Source organism: Ictidomys tridecemlineatus, chromosome 4 (assembly GCF_052094955.1).
Source record: "Ictidomys tridecemlineatus isolate mIctTri1 chromosome 4, mIctTri1.hap1, whole genome shotgun sequence".
Taxonomy (NCBI): domain Eukaryota; kingdom Metazoa; phylum Chordata; class Mammalia; order Rodentia; family Sciuridae; genus Ictidomys; species Ictidomys tridecemlineatus.
In genome coordinates, this window is record NC_135480.1 from 93,892,857 (window position 1) to 93,913,476 (window position 20,620).

Genomic DNA, 20,620 nt, shown 5'->3' on the forward strand with positions numbered 1-20,620 from the left:
CCAACCCTTCCTGTCCTTTTTTCCACCTCTAATATTAACAAAATCTGTGAGGCAACTCTGGAGGAAACCATAAAACTTTTCAAATCAACAACAAATGACCACCTATCATATACCCAAAGGGGTAGATTACTTTAAGTGTTCTTTTTATTTTCAATTATTAAAGTCATTGTCAAATTATGATAAAATGTGTAGACAGCCAAGGGTGAAGTCCAAAGCTATGGACTCACATAAAAATGTGAGAGCTGGCATAATTCTGCTAAAAGTACATGATGTTGGAATAACTCTTTGGAAAAAACATACTTGTTTAGATTTTTATCTTATGCCCTATAATAATAAATTCCAGATATTTGAAGAGGTAATTGTCAAAAATTAAACCATCAAAGACTAAAAGTTGTCTTTGAGTGGGAGAAGGCCTTTCTAAATTTAAAAATTTTAGAAGTAATTATGAAGGAAAAGATAGATGTAATTACATAAAAAATGTAAGCTTCTACCTTTGCAGAAACTTTCTTAAGAACTCATCAATTATATAAGAAAAACTGCAACAAATAAAGAATTCATGTTCTTAACGTAAAATGCAGTTCTGTTATGAATGCATAAACATTTCCTACGTTTAATTTGTTTAATTTGTGCACTGTTCTGACTAGTGTGATGAAATCTAATGCTGTCCTGCTCCGTCCTATCCAGAACATGAATCTCATCCCACTGTTCAGCATATCAACACTGTGCTGCCCACCCATTTCTTACTTGGTAGCCTTCTTGGGTTATCAGATTGACTATTGTAGTGCTTGTGCATAAGTAATCCTTATTTTTCTTAATAAAGTCCTAAAGCTCAAGAGTTATGCTGCCAATTTGGGTATGCTAAAGAGAAGCTGTAAAGTAATTCTTCTAAGTGAAAAGGTGAAAGTTCTTGACTTAACAATATGCTGTTACTGAAATCTATACTACAATAAAATATTTTGAGAAAGACCACGTTCAACATAACTTTAACAGTATATTGTTATAGTTATACTATTTAATTATTAATTATTGATTTTTACTGTGCCTAATATATAAACTGAACTTTGTGGGAATGTATGCACAGAAAAGTGCAGAATATAGAGAGTTAGGTACTATCTGTGGTTTTAGAGATCCATTGGGAGTCCTGGAACATACATATCCAGGATGGGTGGGTGTGGCTACTGTATTTTTAGACCTACTAGTTCATCTTTTAGGAATAATTCCCCGCCCCCACCCCACTTCCCAAAAATAGCAGAGCTCATAGGCAAAGATTATGACCAAAGATATTCATTGTTATATTATCTTGAATAGAAAAAAAAATGAAAAAAAAATTATAATTTTGTTAAAAGAATCTATAAATTAGGATTGATTGATATAATAGGTGGAATATTTAGGCAGAAATTTTAAGGGGACATATTCTTTCACATTAATGGTCTGGGGTTTTGGGTTGTTGTTTATGTTTTGGTACTGGGGATTGAACCCGGGGATATTTTACCTCTGAGCTACATTCTCAGAACTTTTTAGTTTGAAACAGGGTCTTGCTACTTTGCTGAGGCTGACCTTGAACTTGCAATATTCTTGCCTTAGCCTCCAGAGTCTCTATGATAACAGGCATGCAGCTACTGTGCCTGGCTCAATGTTTAAGAATATAAATGACTTGCAGGCTTCTTAAGTAGGAAAAGAATAAAAATCAAGAAGGAATAATGATAATATACATGTGAAGTGTGGCTGAGTTTGATTTAAAAACACCAGCATACCAGGTCTCTGAAATTCAATATGCACTTTACTTAGTAAAATGCCAGAACTGTTTAGAGGCTTTTAAGAGTTTTCTCTCCAAATATAATAATTTTCTTGACTAAAGCCCTCATTCAGGTAAACCTGATAAATTGAATAGTCCAGTGCTCACAGTGCACCAAAAATAATTCAAAAAAATATATATATTAAAGGTTTCAGATTCAGGCTAGCACTTTTGCCAATCTTCTCCCCCATCCCCTCCCATGATACCAGGGATTGAACCCAGGGGCACTTAACCACTGAGCCACATCCCCAGCCTGTTTTTTATTTTTTATTTTGAGACAAGGTTTACCTTAGTTGCTGAGGCTGGCTTTGAACTTAGGATCCACGGCCTCAGTCTCCTGAACTACTGGGATTACAGACATCTGCCCCTGCACCCAGCTCTTCTTCCATTTATTTTAACAAATACTTACTAAGCGCTATCTATGTTAACTTACCAGCTATACTGAACCTATATTGAGGTTAGGATTATTTATGTGTCATCCAGTTAATTGTCCCTTCAACCTCATTAGCTGTTCTATAAATTCAAATTAAGCAAGATTGTGTTGATTATTAGGCTGCCACATTTATTCCTGCAGTCTCTTTATCAAGGCTTAAGGAATACCAGATGTCAGTAAATACCCTCCTGAATAATGAGGTACCATGGATCACTCATGCATATAATACAGTGAATACACTGGAAGTTTTCAGAGTATACATCTTCAAGTAGCTCGTTTATTCATTCATTACATAAATATTTATTGAGCATCTACTGATATATTTCATTTCATGGGCTTGGTGCTAATGGATACAAAGATAAATGAGACATGGTACCTGTCCCCAAAATCTTTATGAGGAAAACACAGTAATTGTGATATAGTGACTTTTGTCTGGACTTTTGTTTTCAAATTGGTTTTCTCTGATTTTTTAAAAGAGATCCGACAATTACATGTCTCTATTAAGTTGAAGAGCACAGTGTTTATTAAGAATTTGCCAGGCACCATGTGGTGTCCTTTACTCATGTTAACTCGTTTACTCCTCATAGGCTTGCCACTGCATTTGCAGACATAAAGAAACAGTCTCAATGAGATTATGATTGCCAGATGTAAGAAGTGAGAGAATCTGAGATTTATCCATGGTTTGCTAATTCTAACACCCTTATATCTTCCATTACTGCTTTGCTGATTTTTTAAACCAAGTTCTGGTTTTAATGAATTCATTTGTGAGGACCATCATCCAATTCATATTAGAGCTAACCCATATCACTCCTCCATTTCCTCTTCCTGTAGAGCCTGCTCATATTTCTGCAATGGCAATTATACTTTTGCTTACCTAGTTTGCATGTTTGTCTGATCCAGTAAGACTGTGCCCTCTTTGAGGAGATGACATTAACCTTGGTGGTTCTTGATACCTAGCACAACACATGCCACAGAGTAGGCATGTAGTAATTGTCTGTTGAAAAGATTTATTTTTTTTTAATTACTAACTGGCTATTTGTTGCCACATTTCAGAGAAAAAGACATAGAACTTATAATAGCCAATATTTCAACTTTCTTGAGCTTTCTGCCTCCTTTTTATTGAACTTCTTTTATATTTTAACGTTTCCCTTGACTATCTCTACTACATGTACTACTACTTTTCAGATTCTCCTACCATCACACCAACCAGTTAGAAAAACAAACAAACAACAACAACAATAAAAAAAAACTACAAAATACACAAACTTGGGAGGAAAATACCTTCTGCTCTCTCTTAAACCCAACTCATATGCTTTGTTAGAGTGTCATTGTAGCAGTAATGCTGCTGGTTTTATAGCTTAGCTGTTCTATAAATTTGCTAAGAGCAGGCTTTTAGTAAAAGCTTCATGGAATGAAAATCAGAATTTTCTCAATCACATTGAGGTTTATGCTGATCAGGTTTTGTTGTTTTATTTTGTTTTACTATTCTTAAAGCCTTAAATTCCTGGGAAAAAAAATATTCTAGGGAGTTACAAATTTTGCTACATCTACCAACTATGAATCATAATCTCTAGTTAAATGATTACATATATTCCAGTTCATTAAAAACAATGTATGAAAGTTTTCATTCTATATGTTATATATTTATGTATTCCTCAAATTCTGCCCTTACTATTCTTGCAGATCAGGAAATTTTACGCAAATTGGAAAAGGAAAAAATCCTGGTGTTCACGCCATCCCGGCGAGTCCAGGGAAGGCGAGTGGTGTGCTATGATGACAGGTTCATTGTGAAGCTTGCTTTTGAGTCAGATGGTATAATTGTGTCCAATGATAACTACAGGGATTTGGCTAATGAAAAACCAGAATGGAAGAAGTTCATAGATGAGCGGTTATTAATGTATTCCTTTGTCAATGACAAGTAAGTAAACCAATGCTCTTGCTTCCTTGAAAATATAACCGTACCTGGCAGCTGTTAAGAATCCTTTTTATTTTATGGTGCCCAGACCTGAGACTGGTTTCTTCCAACAACTGATCTCCTACTGATCCTCAGTGGTAGTCAGAAAAACTGCAGACTTGTGCTATGGAAGGCTTTGCATGAACGAAGGCCCCTGCCCTTCCCTGAAACCTCTAACAGAGCACCTGAGGCCAAGAAAGTTTAAACTCTGAGGGTGAAGAACTCCCATCTTCACCCTGAAAAAGATACTTTTCACAAGTCAACTTAGAGCATTGATAGCTTACTAAAGGCATGATTTTTTAAAGTTTGCAAAACCAATATAAGACTCTAGTCATAGTCACAGTCTACAAGTTGATGAATGGACAAATGACATGAACCAGCATGTTACATAGAAATGAATATATTTATAAATATGAAGAAAAATATCATCTTTGAATAATAAAAAATGAAAACCAATCTAAAAAGTATTTTATTTCTCATCTTTTTTAAATAATTTTATTTTTTTATTTGTTTTTAAGTGGTGCTCAGGCTTGAACCCAGTGCCTCACACATGCTAGGCTGAGTGCTGTACCACTGAGCCACAACCCCAGCCCCTCACCTATTTAATTCACAAAAAATATTTTTGTGTGTGCCTTATGCTTTTAAAGATGCATGTAAACTGATGTACATTTTAGCAAAATTTAGCAGAAGCTTCAAAAATATGTTTGCCCTTTCAATCCAATATTCTCATTTCTTGAAATATATAATGAGGAAAAAAGAAAAGACCAGGTATGTTTGTTTTTGTATTGTTTATAATTGCAAGAAGTCAAAGGAAACTAAAGATGCAGTAGAGAAAGCAATCACGTTACAGTGCATATCCTACTGGAATATTATTCATCTGTTCATAATTATTATTATGAAAGCTATTAATAAACATGGAAAAATATTTTTATGTTAAAAAGATAAAGCAACAAAAAGAAACAAGAAAAAGAAAACAAACAAAAAAGACAAAGCATGGAAAATAATTGTATTAAAATAGTGTGTTTGTTGTGACTTGGTCTTTTATTTTTTAACTTTTATGTTGATACATTGTTTTCATGATAGCAAACACTGTTTTTGCCAACTGTTTATTACTCAGCCATTTTGACATTTCCCTAAGAGTTCATACATTACTTGCATTATTCTTATTTTGTAGATAACTACTTAGGCTTATTTCAAGTTCTAGCAGTATCATGACAAGTAGTATAATTCTTCAATCATAATTTCTTTTTATCATGTACACTATAAATTTTTTTCTCCATTGTACAGTCAATTCAAATAATAATAAGTTTACTTCCTTAAGATTTTTTATCCATTTCATCTAAGAAGTACATTTACTATAGTAGGAAGAGAATAGACTTTGAACAGTCAGTCATAATTGAATATTTCCTATGTTATGAGACACTAGATAAAAATTACTTAATTCTTTTATATCTAAATTAGAAAATTTTATTAATCTGTAAAACGGAGCTAATACTTCATGGGATTATTGCATGTAAAGTATCTGACACATAACTGGTGTCCAACAAGTCCCTGTGTTCTCACTGTATTCCCCTCTCTTCCCCTCCCTTCCTCAGATGGTCCGTCTTACTCCCCACCTGCTTCATACAACTTCATAGCACAGATATTTACAGAACTCTCATAAAATTTCGTTGTAATCACTTTCTGAAATCCTTAAAAAAAAATCCCAGCATTCCGCTGAGAAGAAAAAAATTAAAAGATGCTAGACTCAAAATTTGTTTGAATTAAAAAACATACAAGTTCAGCTTAAGATATTTTACTTTAGTTTCTAAGAAAGAAGAAATTTCTGTAGTGTTTGTCATTTTTTTACTCTGTAAATATTGAATCAAAAACTTGGATTAAAATTTCAAATTAGAGTAAATAAATCTTTGTACAGTATCTTTAGAATTAAATTATTAACCTCCTATTTAAGTATCATTTTTTACTATCTCCATGTTAGGTTTATGCCCCCTGATGACCCTCTTGGCAGACATGGCCCAAGTCTGGATAATTTTCTGAGGAAGAAACCTATTGTTCCTGAACACAAAAAGCAGCCTTGTCCATATGGTAACTTTCTTTATGAATACTTAACATTTATATTTAGAACACAATATATTGTTAAACTTTTGTTAATAAAAGTCAGCATTTAAAATTTTGGATGGCATAATATGTGCTTCTTTTGATTGTAATTAAATTTAAGAAAATCCCTTATTTTTACCTATTTGGCTTCAATATGAATATGAATTGCCATGAACTAAAATATGGTTTGAAAACTCAGTTAATTCTATATGATGTTTTTAGGTGGGTAAAAAATTTAGAATTCATCTATCTAGACACAAATTAGATAAGCATGGCTTTATTATAATATAGCAGCACAGTTATTCTTCTAAACAGAATTTCCTACCTGATTATATAGTCCCACTGGAAGAGAAGAGGCAAGTGTGAGTCGAGAACATATGGTATTAGCCAAAAGCTGTGAGGTCATCACTAATCATTTGGCCAACTTTCTTACTGCTCTTGCTAGTAAGAAAATGAAGACTAAAAAGTGACATTTCTCATGAGTATGGAACAGAGAATAACACTTAGCGCATCTCCCATTTCTGCTTTCTTTCACAAGTTAAAATACTAGTGCCATGATGATTTTTCAGAATCTGATGGTACGCTACTTTACCTAACTAATTTTACTCTTCTTAGGAAAGAAGTGTACCTATGGACACAAGTGCAAATATTACCATCCCGAAAGGGGCAGTCAGCCTCAGCGGTCAGTGGCTGATGAACTTCGTGCCATGTCTAGAAATACAGCAGCCAAAACTGCAAATGAAGGAGGACTGGTGAAAAGCAACAGTGTTCCTTGTAGCACAAAGGCTGATAGCACTTCTGACGTCAAACGAGGTGCTCCAAAGAGGCAATCAGATCCAAGCATAAGGACTCAAGTCTACCAAGACCTAGAAGAAAAGCTTCCCACCAAAAACAAATTGGAAACCAGGTCTGTACCTTCCTTAGTTAGTATACCGGCTACTTCTACTGCAAAACCCCAAAGCACTACATCTTTAAGCAATGGCCTTCCATCTGGAGTTCATTTCCCACCTCAGGATCAAAGACCACAGGGACAATATCCTCCAATGATGATGGCAACCAAAAATCATGGAACGCCAATGCCTTATGAACAGTATCCAAAATGTGACTCACCTGTTGACATTGGATATTATTCCATGTTAAATGCATATTCAAATCTGAGTATCTCAGGCCCAAGAAGTCCTGAAAGGCGTTTCTCATTAGACACAGACTATAGAATAAGTTCTGTAGCTTCTGACTGCAGCAGTGAAGGGAGCATGAGCTGCGGGAGTAGTGACTCGTATGTGGGGTACAATGACCGATCCTATGTCAGTTCTCCTGACCCCCAGCTGGAAGAGAATTTGAAGTGTCAACACATGCACCCTCATAGCCGCCTTAATTCCCAGCCTTTCCTGCAGAATTTCCACGACCCCTTAACCAGAGTGCAAAGTTACAGTCATGAAGAACCAAAGTTCCATCACAAGCCTCCTCTTCCACACTTGGCTATGCATCTGCAGCACCCTGCTGTGGGTGCCCGGTCTAGCTGTCCTGGTGATTACCCCTCTCCTCCAAGTTCAGCACACTCGAAGGCACCACACCTAGGAAGGTCCCTAGTGGCTACCAGAATAGACAGCATTTCTGATTCCAGACTCTATGACAGTTCTCCTTCAAGACAAAGAAAGCCTTACTCCCGTCAGGAAGGGTTGGGAAGCTGGGATAGGCCAAGTTTCGGAATGGATGCCTATGGGTATCGGCAGACTTATTCCTTGCCTGATAACTCCACACCACCGTGTTATGAGCAGTTCACCTTCCAGAGCCTACCTGAACAGCAGGAGCCCACCTGGAGAATACCATATTGTGGAATACCACAAGATCCTCCAAGGTACCAAGACAACCGGGAAAAGATTTATATCAACTTGTGCAACATCTTCCCACCTGACCTTGTGAGAATTGTCATGAAAAGAAATCCTCACATGACAGATGCCCAGCAGCTTGCTGCAGCCATTTTAGTGGAGAAATCACAGCTGGGTTATTGAAAGATGATGCATCATTGTGGTGTTTAGTAGTTTTTTGTTCAGCTCAAATGCTGAGGGAGGTTTGCTACAATAGCACATGTGATCTCCTTCTCAGCAAGGAGGTTATATAGTATCCATTTATGTGAAATACTGTATCATGGAATCTGTATGTATAGCCCCACTTGGTGGAAGTATCACGGGATTGCTTTACATTCAAACTTTTTTTTAAACATTTCCTTTTTAAAGCTATATCCTTGGCTGGAAAATTTTCCAGTTTGATTTAATAGATGTATCTGTGATCTTTGATATTAATCTTTGGTGCATCAGGGGTTTATATGCAGCACTTTTTATCTTTGTTTCATGTTTTATTAACTTGGTGTTTATCTATCAATCGCAAGCAATTATAATACCTTCAGAATGTGGAAACTTTGACTAGACCTAGCAAACTATTTTTTTCAAGCCAAGCTTAATTAGAATCTTTTACAGCTTTTTAAGTTATTTTTATTTGGGGAAAGTGGGCTTCTTTGTGCTATAATCATTATTTATAGAAACAAAGATATACTACAGCACTGACTTTATATTTTAGACAAAATGTAAGTTACCGGTTTATGTTGAAAAGGGTAACAGTATATATTAGAATGATTTCAAATATGGCACTTTTCACTGTTGTATTTTTGTTTGGATTTTTTCTGTTAAGAATTAGTTAACTTAATATGGTCAGTTTAAGAGAAAGCAGATGCAATCAATGGAAAAAATCATTTCCATTTTTTAATTTTTATTTTTTTATGAATAAGGCAAAAGCCGTAACTGTTACAGGTTAGAGCTTTGTTATCCAGCTATGATGTGCTTCTAGACAGTAGGAATGGAATTGAATTCCTCGATTTCCATTAACCCGTATTTTTAATGTCTATTTGTTTGGGGGGCACAACAATACTGGATAAATAACCCTTTCACAGTACTTGCCTGTTTTTAATGAATCTAATTATTCTCAATGCAACTTTTATATTTAATATACTCTAGCTTTCCTGCTATTTATCAAGGCTGGCCTGAGGTGGTTTTATGTGTTGAGGATATGCAACATTTATTGATACTGCACTATAGAAGTGGTGATGGAGGAGTGTAAATGGTAACTTAAAATTTTTGTAAGATACTGTATATTTTCCATTTCCTGAAGGTAGTTTTTTTGGGGGGCCTGTTATATTATTAAGGCCAGACTCTTGCCACAAATAGTGTAGTTTTAGATACAGACTAAAGTCTGTTCTAGTATTAGTAAGGGATATTTCTGGTTTTAAAGTCATGGGTTTTGCTTGTTGCAGTTACATTTCTATGGACTAGAAGATAGATTTTGCAGTCAGCGGCAGTCAGTCATGTGATTGACATAACTTGACTGTTCCCTCCAGATTCTGGATTTTACTTAGTGTAGCAGACACATTCAGATCTATTTTTACAGTCTGCCTGGATGCTCTGGTCATTTGGATTATTCCACATGCCATAGTTTGAAGTAAAGCCCTGAAAAACCAGAAAGTACCTTTTACTGTTGATACAAATTGTATCTTTTTAACTATAAGAACTATTTTGATTTGTAGATCTAGTAAAAAACACAAATGTGTAACTATGATTAGACTTTTGGGCAACATTTTATCCCTTATTTAAATACAAATTTTTAAAGTAAAATTGAGGTCTAGAATAGGGTAGAAAATAAAAGTAACAATTTAGGTAAATAAAAGTGTCTGTCTTAGTTTTATATAATATATTAAAATATATTAAATAAATTTATTGGCATTTTCTTTCTCCTAAAACTTATATAGTCTGAACTTAAAATAAAGGTAAAATGCTGCCTGAAAATAATGTCCAAGCATCTTTGACTAGGATAACATTTTCACTACTTGTGTGACACTGTGTGTTGCATGAAGTAGGATTTGGGTATACAGTAAATGCTTCTAAAAGGCATTGTGCATTATTGACATATCCAATAATCTGAACCATGTTCAGCAAACTTAATTCAGGAAAGTGATGTTCTACACAATTATTGCTGTTGTGTTTGAAGTGAGTGTGGCATGCATCTGTACCCAAAAGTAATGCAGGTGACGCCACACAGACCATTTTGAGTGGTGTCTGAGCAACCCGTACTCACTTGTGAAGTTGTTTTCCTTGATTTTGTCAGTCATTATCTACAGAACAAGTTTAAATACAGAAGCTAAATGCGTGCCAAAAGTAGGGTTACAGATGTGTAGTATGTTTTATGTTAGTCATAATCTAAGATTATATAGTATAAAAATCACTTTTAAATTATTCTTGTAGGTTTTGCTTCCGTTTTCTTTGTAGCATTTTAATTATTTGAAGATAGCCAAATATTACTAAATTGTTTTAAATGAGATTTTAGGTGAAATGGATATAACTTTTTAAATTTGACCTTTTAATATTTTTAGTGGCTATTTGTCATGATTGTTTTGGGAAAATAATGTACCCTGCCATCACTTGTACTGAAGTGAGTAGCCCTGAACTACCCACAAATCTTCCAGTATAATTAGTTGTAAAAAAAATAGCCATTTTCTCGGGGCTGGAGTTGTGGCTCAGCAGCAGAGCACTTGCCTAGCATGTATGAAGCCCTGGGTTCAATTCTCAGCACCGCATATAAATAATAAAAATGAATAAAGATTAAAAGGTCCATCAACATCTAAAAAAATATTTTAAAAAAAGAAATAGCCATTTTATTATATCAAAAGGACAATTTGTTCCTATTTTTTTTAAACACCAGTGTTGCTTTCAGAGTTTTAAAATAAGATAATTGGCAGACTTTGGGTATAGCAAACTCTTGTTTATCTTAATACCTAAAAGCAGTACATTGTCAAATTAAATCTACAGCTGATCGAAAACCTTCATTTAAGCAAAAACTTTCTCCCTAATTCATAATCCCTATTTATCAGACTTGCTAATAAATAACTAGAAAGAGGTGTGTGAATAAGTAGTGAAATTGCCAATAATGGTCAGCTGAATAGGAAAAAAAAAGAATTCAGACTGGAATATTCTGCCCCTGAATAATTGTCAGTTGACTGTACTTTATACAGTAATTAGCCAGTCTGTTGTCTCTGTGTCTTAGTCCAGAGGGAATAGTATCCAACTGGCCATATACTGGCCCTTAGTATTTCCTCCTTTCTTGCATGTGATGCAGACATTTTTGGTCTCGTTTTTATGATCTCTGTATCCTGATAGAGTTTGTCATTGACTTAAACATTGAAAGAAATGCTCACCAGTATAAAATATTTAATTCTGGTGGAAACTTGAATTTTGTGTTTTTATGAAAATGCATTTATGAGAATATGTAATATAACTAAAGAAGAGTGTTTTATATATATACATATACACATACATACATATTTGTTATGAAGTATTAAAAATGGGGGGGGTCCTTTGATGGCTAACATTTCTGTAATTGAATGTTTCACTGAGTTGTAGATGACCAAGTCTAGTGTCTGGATGACCAATGATAGGATTTAGAACCACTTAAAAGGAAAGCAACTCTTCTCTGGTTTTATTCCTGATATTTTTAAAGAATTATTTTGATAATTTTAATAGATGTGTAATTTTAAAATACACAAAAAACTTAAAGTAGTATTGATTATACAAATGATTATTTAACATGTTTTGTGGATGTAACTATATGTATATAGACAGTAATATATTTATAAAACAAATCTACTTTATGTTGTAGTTCTTTATGGTAAGTGGGAAGATGCTTCTGTGTGTGTGTGTGTGTGCTTATGTGTGTGTTTTGGAAAGTCTAAGCCTTTTCATGCCTGATTTAATGGCTTTTATATATTTGGTTTTATTATTATTTCTATCCAGCTTCCTTATTCAAGATAAATACGATGTACAATTTCTGGCCATTCTGTTGGCACGTGACCCATCCATTTTATTATTATCTGTAATAATTCATAGAGTGCCTGAGTGACCTGAAATAAAACAATTTTTTTGCTAGAGATAATGCTTATGTCCCAAAAGACAAAAATTTATCTGTGATGTTGAGCTTTCAGTCCACCAACAAATATGATGAACTATAAAAACAAGCTGAAATATTCATATATATTAGAATTAGAGAAAGCTGAGTGTTAATAAAGGCAAAGTAGCATGCATTATTTTGTTTGGTTTAGGAAAATGCCCTAGAGCAAGTGTTGACAAACTTTTTCTATAAAAAGAATCAAATAGTAAATAATTCAGGTTTTGAGAATTAAATGGTCTCTCTCTCTCTCTCTCTCTCTCTCTCTTTCTCTCTCTCTCTCTCTCTCTCTCTCGTATGTGTGTGTGTGTGTGTGTGCGTGTGTGTGTGAGAGAGAGAGAGAGAGAAAGAGAGAGATAGACATACTAGGCAAGTGCTATACCACTGAGCTACATCCCCAGCTTTCAAATGGTCTCTTAAAAAAAAAAAAAAAAAAAACTGCTCACCTTCCTTCATCTTAATAGCAAAAACACAATCAGGGACAATATGGAAATAAAAGAGTTGGCTGTGTTCCAATAAAACTTTATTTACAGAAATAGGCAGCAGGCCAGATTTGCCTTGTGGGCCATTCCTGGTTCCTGCCTTTGAGGGAGAAAAACAGACGCTGTGAGTAGTAAATCCTGATATATGTTATTATTAGAAATAATAATTTATTTCATCTGACATTCAGAGAAAAATCAGATAGTTATTGATGTTCTTCAAAGGATGATTGTGATACAGTCATATTAAAGCACCTTAATGCATTTATGTTTTTAAGATGTTCACACCATTATTTATTAGATATTTCTTGTGTTTAAACACACATACACACACACAAACTATAAAAAAGATAATAAGTCTTGAAATTTTTTTCATGAGCTTTGTATTTCTGTTGATAAGTATGAGTTCTTTAAGTTATCTTTTGTTTTTTAATGGCCTCTTGGACAAAAAAAACTATTGTATTTTGAAAATTAGCGTATAATTAGCTACAAATTTTTTAACTGCATTTATCAGTTTTTTCTGTTAGTTTTGGCCTCTACTAATTGACAGATCTGTTCTTTGAAAATGATTTTAAAGAAGATAAACAGGCTGCAATTTCACATTTTAGTTTTTCTCTGTAAAATTAAAAATTGTGACTATATAATGATATCTATAATGTGAATGTTACAAGTGACTATAAGAAACAGTGTATCTCTGCTTTCTCTGTCCAAATGTTTAGATTTTTAGACACCATAGGGCTATCCATGATGAATGATATTCTTAATGTGATGATGTGTAGTTCTGAATTCCTTGAAAGTACACACTGCTGGGCATCCTCATTCACAGTGTTCACATTCATGGTGTTTCAGCACAAGCATCATAAGAATATTAAATTGATGTGAAAGTTACTATTCACTTAAATAGTTATGCTTTATTTTAAAATTGGAATACAATTCTACCTTTTAACAGTGTTTATTGTTTTGTCTATTTTTGTCTATTTTGTCTATTTTTGTTCCTGTTATAACAGTACTGTTATATTAGAAGTGGCTTTTTCTCTAATAATCTTTAGATTTAAAAACAATTTAAGGCTCTCTATTGACCATTTGGCAAAGAAAATATCTGCATGTTTTAATTTAGTTAAAACTTGTAAAGTTTTACTTTTTAAATCATGTAATAATTTTTCTGCCTGGGTATTTCAGGAAAAAAATGTTGACCATTAACGCCTTGGCCACCTGTTTTTCTAAAGCAGCTTATGTCTCAAAGGAAAAAGATATTGAAGAGTAATGTTTTGGTTTTGTAAAGAATATGTTTTCGATTTCCTTTGGTTTTTTTAATCATAAAATTATAAATTTTCTACCTTATGTAAAATAGTAACAAACATTCAAACTTCTGCAGACTTAGTATTTTGTTGCAAGTGTACCAGGTTACTGATCTATCTGATCTTTTCCTTTTAGTTTTGGTTTTCTAACCCATAGTAGTTATGCTGATAGTGGAATTCCCTATTTGATTCTGCAAACTTTTCTTACAGGAAAAGTAAGTTAAAGAATATGTTTAAAGCAACCATTTGATAAGCTGATGTGATTCTATTTATCTCTGTCCTCTGTGTTTCTGTAATGGAATTTTTACAATTCCAAAAGCAATTTATTAGAACTACTGGAAATCCTTGATAAACAGATATATGATTCTGCCACTGAGGGAGAGAAATTAAAATATTCGTTTTTCTTATAGTGGTTTGTTTTTGTTTCATAAAGAGAAATTGGTCTCATATGGCAGCATAGATGCTTATAAATAAAAGCATTATCCTTCTGTAGTCCACAGCTTACCTGCATTCACTGGTTAATAACATTATGAGCATTCTGTAAAGTAAGCTCATGTTCAGTGTCAATGTAAATGTTAGCACCAAAATTAATTCCTCTGAAAACTGAAATTAAATGTCAAAGACAACTAGTCATAACTTAAGATGGTGAGAGTGTTTTCTTTCTAGTCAGTCACGAAGGTGTGTGTATGTGGTGATTTTGAAGTGTCATCAGGTATCTGGCCAAGACAAGAGTGATTGTTAATAGTGACCTTGTCCATAGAGTTTTTAAGAAATGTTGGGTGACATTGGTGTCCTTTTTCTAATTATGAGGGCTGGCAAGTGATTAAAAAATATTGCTAAGGCCCCTCTTGTGGGATAATAGGTACTGGAATTCTGCATCAGGTTTGAGCACTAATGTATGTGAAGCTTCAGTACCTGCTTGGGGCTCAAGAGAACCAGGGTCAGTACATCTGCCTTTAAGTTCACCTTGCAGTAGGGCTGGAATCTGCATAATCAAAAGTTGACTATTTAAAAAAAATAGTCTGAATAGATCTCAAGGAAGAGAAATGGAAAGTTTTAGTTCTCTGATAGTTGAAACTGAAAAACCTAAATCACTGTAGAAAACTGTACTGCTTCTGAGAAATACCTCCACAGGTTGAAAAAGATTTCAGACAGTTGCTGGGATTGTGTTCCAATTCCAGTCCTGTACCCGTTGCTATGGTAATGTCTATATCACACACAATAGGTAAAATCAGGGCAAATCATCTTTCATAGACTTTTTGAAACTCGATTGTAAAATGATGTTCATGCCTGTCTGACAGGCTTATTGTCACCAATGGGATGATGATAATGGCAGTGGGCATGAGGATAATTGAAGAACAGATGCAAATGTATACAGTGCTGCATCTATCCCATTCTTGCTGAAGTGAAACTGGGATTTTCACTTTCTCCCAGCTATTTCAGAAACTGTATGTTCTTTACCCAACTGTTCTAATAATTTTCTGTCGGTGAAAAAACACTCTATTTCAGTTATGGTCAAAGTAAGTAATGAGATATTCCAAGGATCTCCATGATTTAATATACTCGTGTTCTATCAGTACATAAGATATTATTTCAGATAGCATATTTTTCCTCCTATATTGCTTTTCAGACCTTTGCTTTCCTTGTTGTCTTTTCCCTGAAATTGCTATTTTCCGTTATCAAATATTCTTTTCTTCCTTCTTCATTGTCTTAGCTTAACCCATTTAACTGGGTTCTTATGGATTTATACAGTGTATTTTGACTTTGTCAGAAGACTTGATTATTGATGTTGACTTGTCAGAGAACTCAACTTATCCAAAATAAGTGTTAGGTAGGGAGGCTCTCCAAGTACTTGAGAGGCTGAGCTGAGAATCCAAGATAACATTAGATTGGGTTGCAGTGTTAACTAGAGCTAGTACTTTATTCTTCCCCATCTAGTACTGTTGTCTGAAGAGAAAAGGTTACTGCATATTGACGAGTTAAGTAATATTTGAGGAGTATTGTAAAACACAACTCTAATGGTGAATTTATTCAAAGCAAAACACCTGTACCTGAACCTTTCTTGACTTAAGTACTTACTAGCATTTGTACTACAGCCTCAGGTACCCTTATAGAGTTAATGTTTTCACTTTAGTGTTTGAAAAGTCGTAAAGAATTTTCTTAATCTTTTAACATTTTAAAGGTTTCCCTTAAAATTTTTAAAGTAACCTTTTAAAAATGTATTCCTTTCTAGATACAGTCATCAGCCTAAGAGTTCACAGTAGGAACCCCACTTCCATTGATGTCAGCAAGTTGGCAAATCACTCAACAGGGTAATAAAACCCTCACCACCATCTCCTAGGGTTGTTAAGACTAAATGAGTTGAAACTACTAAAATTCTTTTACATGCAAATCCATAGTGTGTGTTCGATAAGTAATGGGATATTTTTTACATGATAGCCATTGTCATGTAAATGAAAGGATGTCTAAATGCATAACAAATTTCAGAAGTTCAGTGTAGTTATACTGGTAGAATATGAATTCTGACAATCAATGTAATTTGATATATTTAATAATGAAGTGATTTTAGGATTTCAAAGAGTAACATTTTAACCTTCAAGGAATTTCTTTCTTTTATTTTTATTTATTTGTTTGTTTGTTTGTTTGAGAACTGGTCTCACAAAGTTGCTCAGGGCTTTTGCTGAATTGCTGAGGCTGGCTTTGAACTTGGAATCCTCCTGCCTCAGCCTCCCAAGCCACTAGTATTACAGGCTTGTGCTAGCATACCCAGCTCAAGGAATTCTTGGAATCTATTTCCTTGCTATCCTGTCACCAGGGTCTTCTTGGTTTAAGAGTTTTTCTATGTATCATAGGAGAAAATGGAATAACAATGATTTCAGAAAAGAAGTCTTGCAGCTAAGTAAATCCTAGACTTCATTACTGACATCCTTCTGAACTCTACTTTTATTCCAGCAAACCTGTCTGCACTCCTACATCACACAAACTCTGGAAAAGCATGTCAGTCCCTTAGCCTAAGAACCCACAGAGCCAAGGAGCAGGGGGATAATGCACATTTCTGGGAAGATAGCAGCTAACATAGGGGAGCTGTTTTTGTCTTTAACCACTTCCTCCTATTTTATAACTTCCACTCTCCAAGTTGGAGACATTAAGCTGTCAGGTAAGCCACTCATATCTGGAAGTCCAGTATTATATTGTTACATAATTTAAATAAGAAGCCTGTGCAACAAACATTATCCCTAGTTTACAAATGAGAAAATTATGACTCAGAAAGCACTTGCTCAAGGATGACCCATGGTTGAGTCTGTCTCTATAACCTTCCAAAGCTGGAGTATTGGGAACTGATCCCTAACCATCCTCAGTATGAGTTCTACAAAAATTTAGTTATAGTTGCACGTACTTAAAAATGCTATAATTTTACATGGGAGCAGAGGAAGACTGAAGAAAATGTAAAATTAGAAGTATTATTTCTCTTCTTTAGTAATCCTTCATACTTTTAACACTCTGATTTCATGTATGGACAGTCATGACACAGATGTCACTTGTATTAGAGGAAAGGTTACCCAGAAATCTACCTGACCCAAGCCTTTGATGACCGCCCACTGACTAGGCACAGTGATCAGGATCCAAGGAAAAGCTAAGCCCCACTTAGTGCTTCCAGTAAGCAAGATGGATTGGCTCTCTGCTGTGATAGAGGGTTGTTTTAAAGTCTGGGACCTTGTCTGAGAATTCTTTGTAGTTCCAGAGAGTAAAAGGCAGAACATTTATTTCTAATGTTTCCAATCATACATAGAGCCCTTCCAGCGGGTCTTTTGAGAAGGCCCATTTAGCTTTCAATCTCCTGACAATACCCACTGCAAACAGCACCTTTTATGTTGAAGCAGCTGCCATTTGCATTTCCCCCATGCTTTCTCTTTGCACAAATTCAGCATGAGATTAGAAATAGGAATATTTAATTAGGTGACCAAATAGATTCCCTTCCCAGTTCCCCAGGAGAGCTCAATGAGGGACAGAACATTGAAAGAATAGGAAATACAAGGCTTAAATGCATTTCCCTCTCTTGTCCAGAGGCTTAAATGAGCCAGTCTCAGTGCACAGAGGGCTCCCCTTCCGCCTTTCAGGGATTGGGGGCCCACCAGGGCTCAGGCTTTCTTACTATCTCAGCCTTCAAAGCTCTCTTGCTCTGTACTTTTCAAGGATGTAATTATCATTCATTTGAATAATTATTGCAAATATGCATGTGAAAAGATTAAGGGAGATGGCAAATATAATTTGGTAAGTACGTGAAAAGCTGTTCAATAAAGTCCAGAGGAGATTTATGGGTTTGCTATGTATGTTACCAAATTAACAAGTCAAGGACAAAGCACATTGTGTCATATTAGACATGTTAAAGACTGCCAAGAGAGGAGCAGAGCAAAATGCATGCTCTAGTTCAAGTTCAACTTTATTGCCTGTGTCAAGAGCAATGGGAGATGTGAGTGGGGACTGGAGAGCTCTTGGCCCCTGACGCAGGGATGCATGTGAGGGACAGGCTCTTTCAAACCCCGGAGCCCCCATCCAAGCAGTTGCCCTCTCTGTGGCCCATTCCTTCCCTCACCCTGCCCTCTCTTCCTGGTTCAGAGTCACCTGGAAAGGTAAACATTCTCAATTCTGTCTCATTCTTCCCAGGCAGCAGTTTTCAGAGACACTGAAATCATCCAGTTGGCAGTGGCTCTAGGCAGATAGGGAAAGAGGTTGATTACTTTTGAGGGTCAGAAAAACATACAAGTCAGAAGAAATCAGTCCCAGAAGCTAGGAGGCATTCATAGAGCATCTTCTGAGAACAAAGAGGTTCGTAGTGACCAAATTATGGAGTTTACAAAGCAGAGGCTGTGGGTACACTGAGGCCAGGCAACCCCTATATGTAAAGCTTAGATTTGGGATCTGTAACTAAGATTTTACAAAGGTCTCACATGAGCCTGATCTGGGGCCAGATGCATCTACTGTGGCCAGCACAATTGTTTAATTTTTCATTGGAAGGCTCTGACCACATGTATGTCCTCTAATTTGGCCTCTAGCACAAGCCTCACTAATTTAATCAGGCCAGGAAAATAAGTAGTATTGGGGCCAGCAAAATATATGAAAGATGTTTAAATAGGAAGCAAATGGTGAGTCACAATTTTGAGGAAGATGGTCAAAATAGGGGCGGGTCAGCAGTAGGGAGGTTGCTGCAATGACCCACTCACAGCGGGACTGACAAGGGGCAAGAAATCAGAGACAGTTCAGAAGTAGAATGAAACTAGGTTTTTGTCTTGAGCAGTGCAGTGCAAGGATTTTACCACATGGCCATCCACCACATGCCACCCTGCCCAGTGGCAGAGTAACAACTAATACCCTACTAAGAAGTACCACACCTGGTCCAGAGCTGCTGCCCAGCAAGTACTTATTCCTGTCACACCCTGACCTTTATCTCTAGAACACTAAGGCCTCATCTTCCCAGTTCCAAGTCCCCAAATACATTCTCCAAAGAGCAACCAGAATTTATTCTTTCAAAAGGAATCCCACAGATTCCCATAGAATGCTTAATCTTTTTAGCTTAATCTCTGTACTGCTCTGGATTTTATTCTCTAAGAAAGTTATCAAGGTGCAAAACAAACACAAGGCCAAATGTATAGGCAGATGTATACTGGCTCCAGTAAAAAAAAAAAAAAAAAAACTGGCTCCTGTTTTAGCAGCAGCCTAAACAAACATAGTTAGTCACCTTGGACCCAGGTGGAGGCAGCCTTGGGAGTTGAGAGCCCAGTCAACTCCTGATAATTTGAAGACAAGTATTCCATCCCAGGCATCTGTACTTTACACCCCCTACTTGTCCTTCCCCAGCCTGCCTTCTACCATCCTGCCGTGCTCCTGAACTTAGGCAGAGTGTGAGAGAAGGCAAAGGGTGGGAGAGACACCCAGCTGCTAGACACGCTACTCTAGCAGCTTGCTTGGAGGAAAAAACTGCAACTTCCAATCTACCCATCCTCCCTGGAGTTACCAGCCAGTGAGGGCTGCTGGGTGCCACATGACCTTTGCCTCAGTGCTGGGTGCAGTAGGAGGTACAGGAGGCACTCAGGAAGGGCAGGGGCTCCTGTAAACTGCTCATCCTGCATAGTTGGTGCAAAGAGCAGTGCCCAGGCCCCAGGGGATGATCATAAATGTTTTCAGAGTAAATGGATTACATTTGGTATTCCCTCCGCTAACCCTGCTCCTCGTTGCCATGCACAGTTATTTCTTGGAATTTGTATCAAGTCTCTTCATTTCTGCCTTTAGGACACTCTCTGATAACTATCCCTTGGGGCTAGGGGAGCATGCTGCCCTATGGTACCAGGATACCTGAGCAACATCGCTGTGTTAAACCAAAAGGAACTGAAAATGAGTTCTGAGCCCTATAAATTTTACTTAGGGAGAAAAACAAAATAAAAATTGAACACATATGTTATAGAGATCAATTTATTCTTTCACAGGTATAGAAATTAAAGTCCAGAGAGTAATGCTTGGCCCAAAGTCAAACAGCAGAAAAACAGTAGAGTTAGAATGCCCAACAGACCAATACTGGGC

The 20,620-nt window shown here is 35.9% G+C and overlaps 1 protein-coding gene across 8 annotated transcripts in view; it reads left to right on the top strand.

Annotated features, from left to right (window-relative positions):
- Nucleotides 1-14,685, top strand: part of Zc3h12c (zinc finger CCCH-type containing 12C) — a 70,969-nt gene extending 56,284 nt beyond the window's left edge. For all 8 annotated transcript variants that reach the window (XM_078046963.1, XM_078046962.1, XM_078046961.1 and 5 more), the window contains exons 4-6: nt 3,912-4,146; nt 6,161-6,267; nt 6,895-14,685. In XM_078046963.1, coding sequence (XP_077903089.1) covers nt 3,912-4,146; nt 6,161-6,267; nt 6,895-8,291 — 1,739 coding nt within the window. In that variant the 3' untranslated portion in view covers nt 8,292-14,685. The remainder of the gene's footprint in view (nt 1-3,911; nt 4,147-6,160; nt 6,268-6,894) is intronic.
- Nucleotides 14,686-20,620: the final 5,935 nt, after the last annotated feature.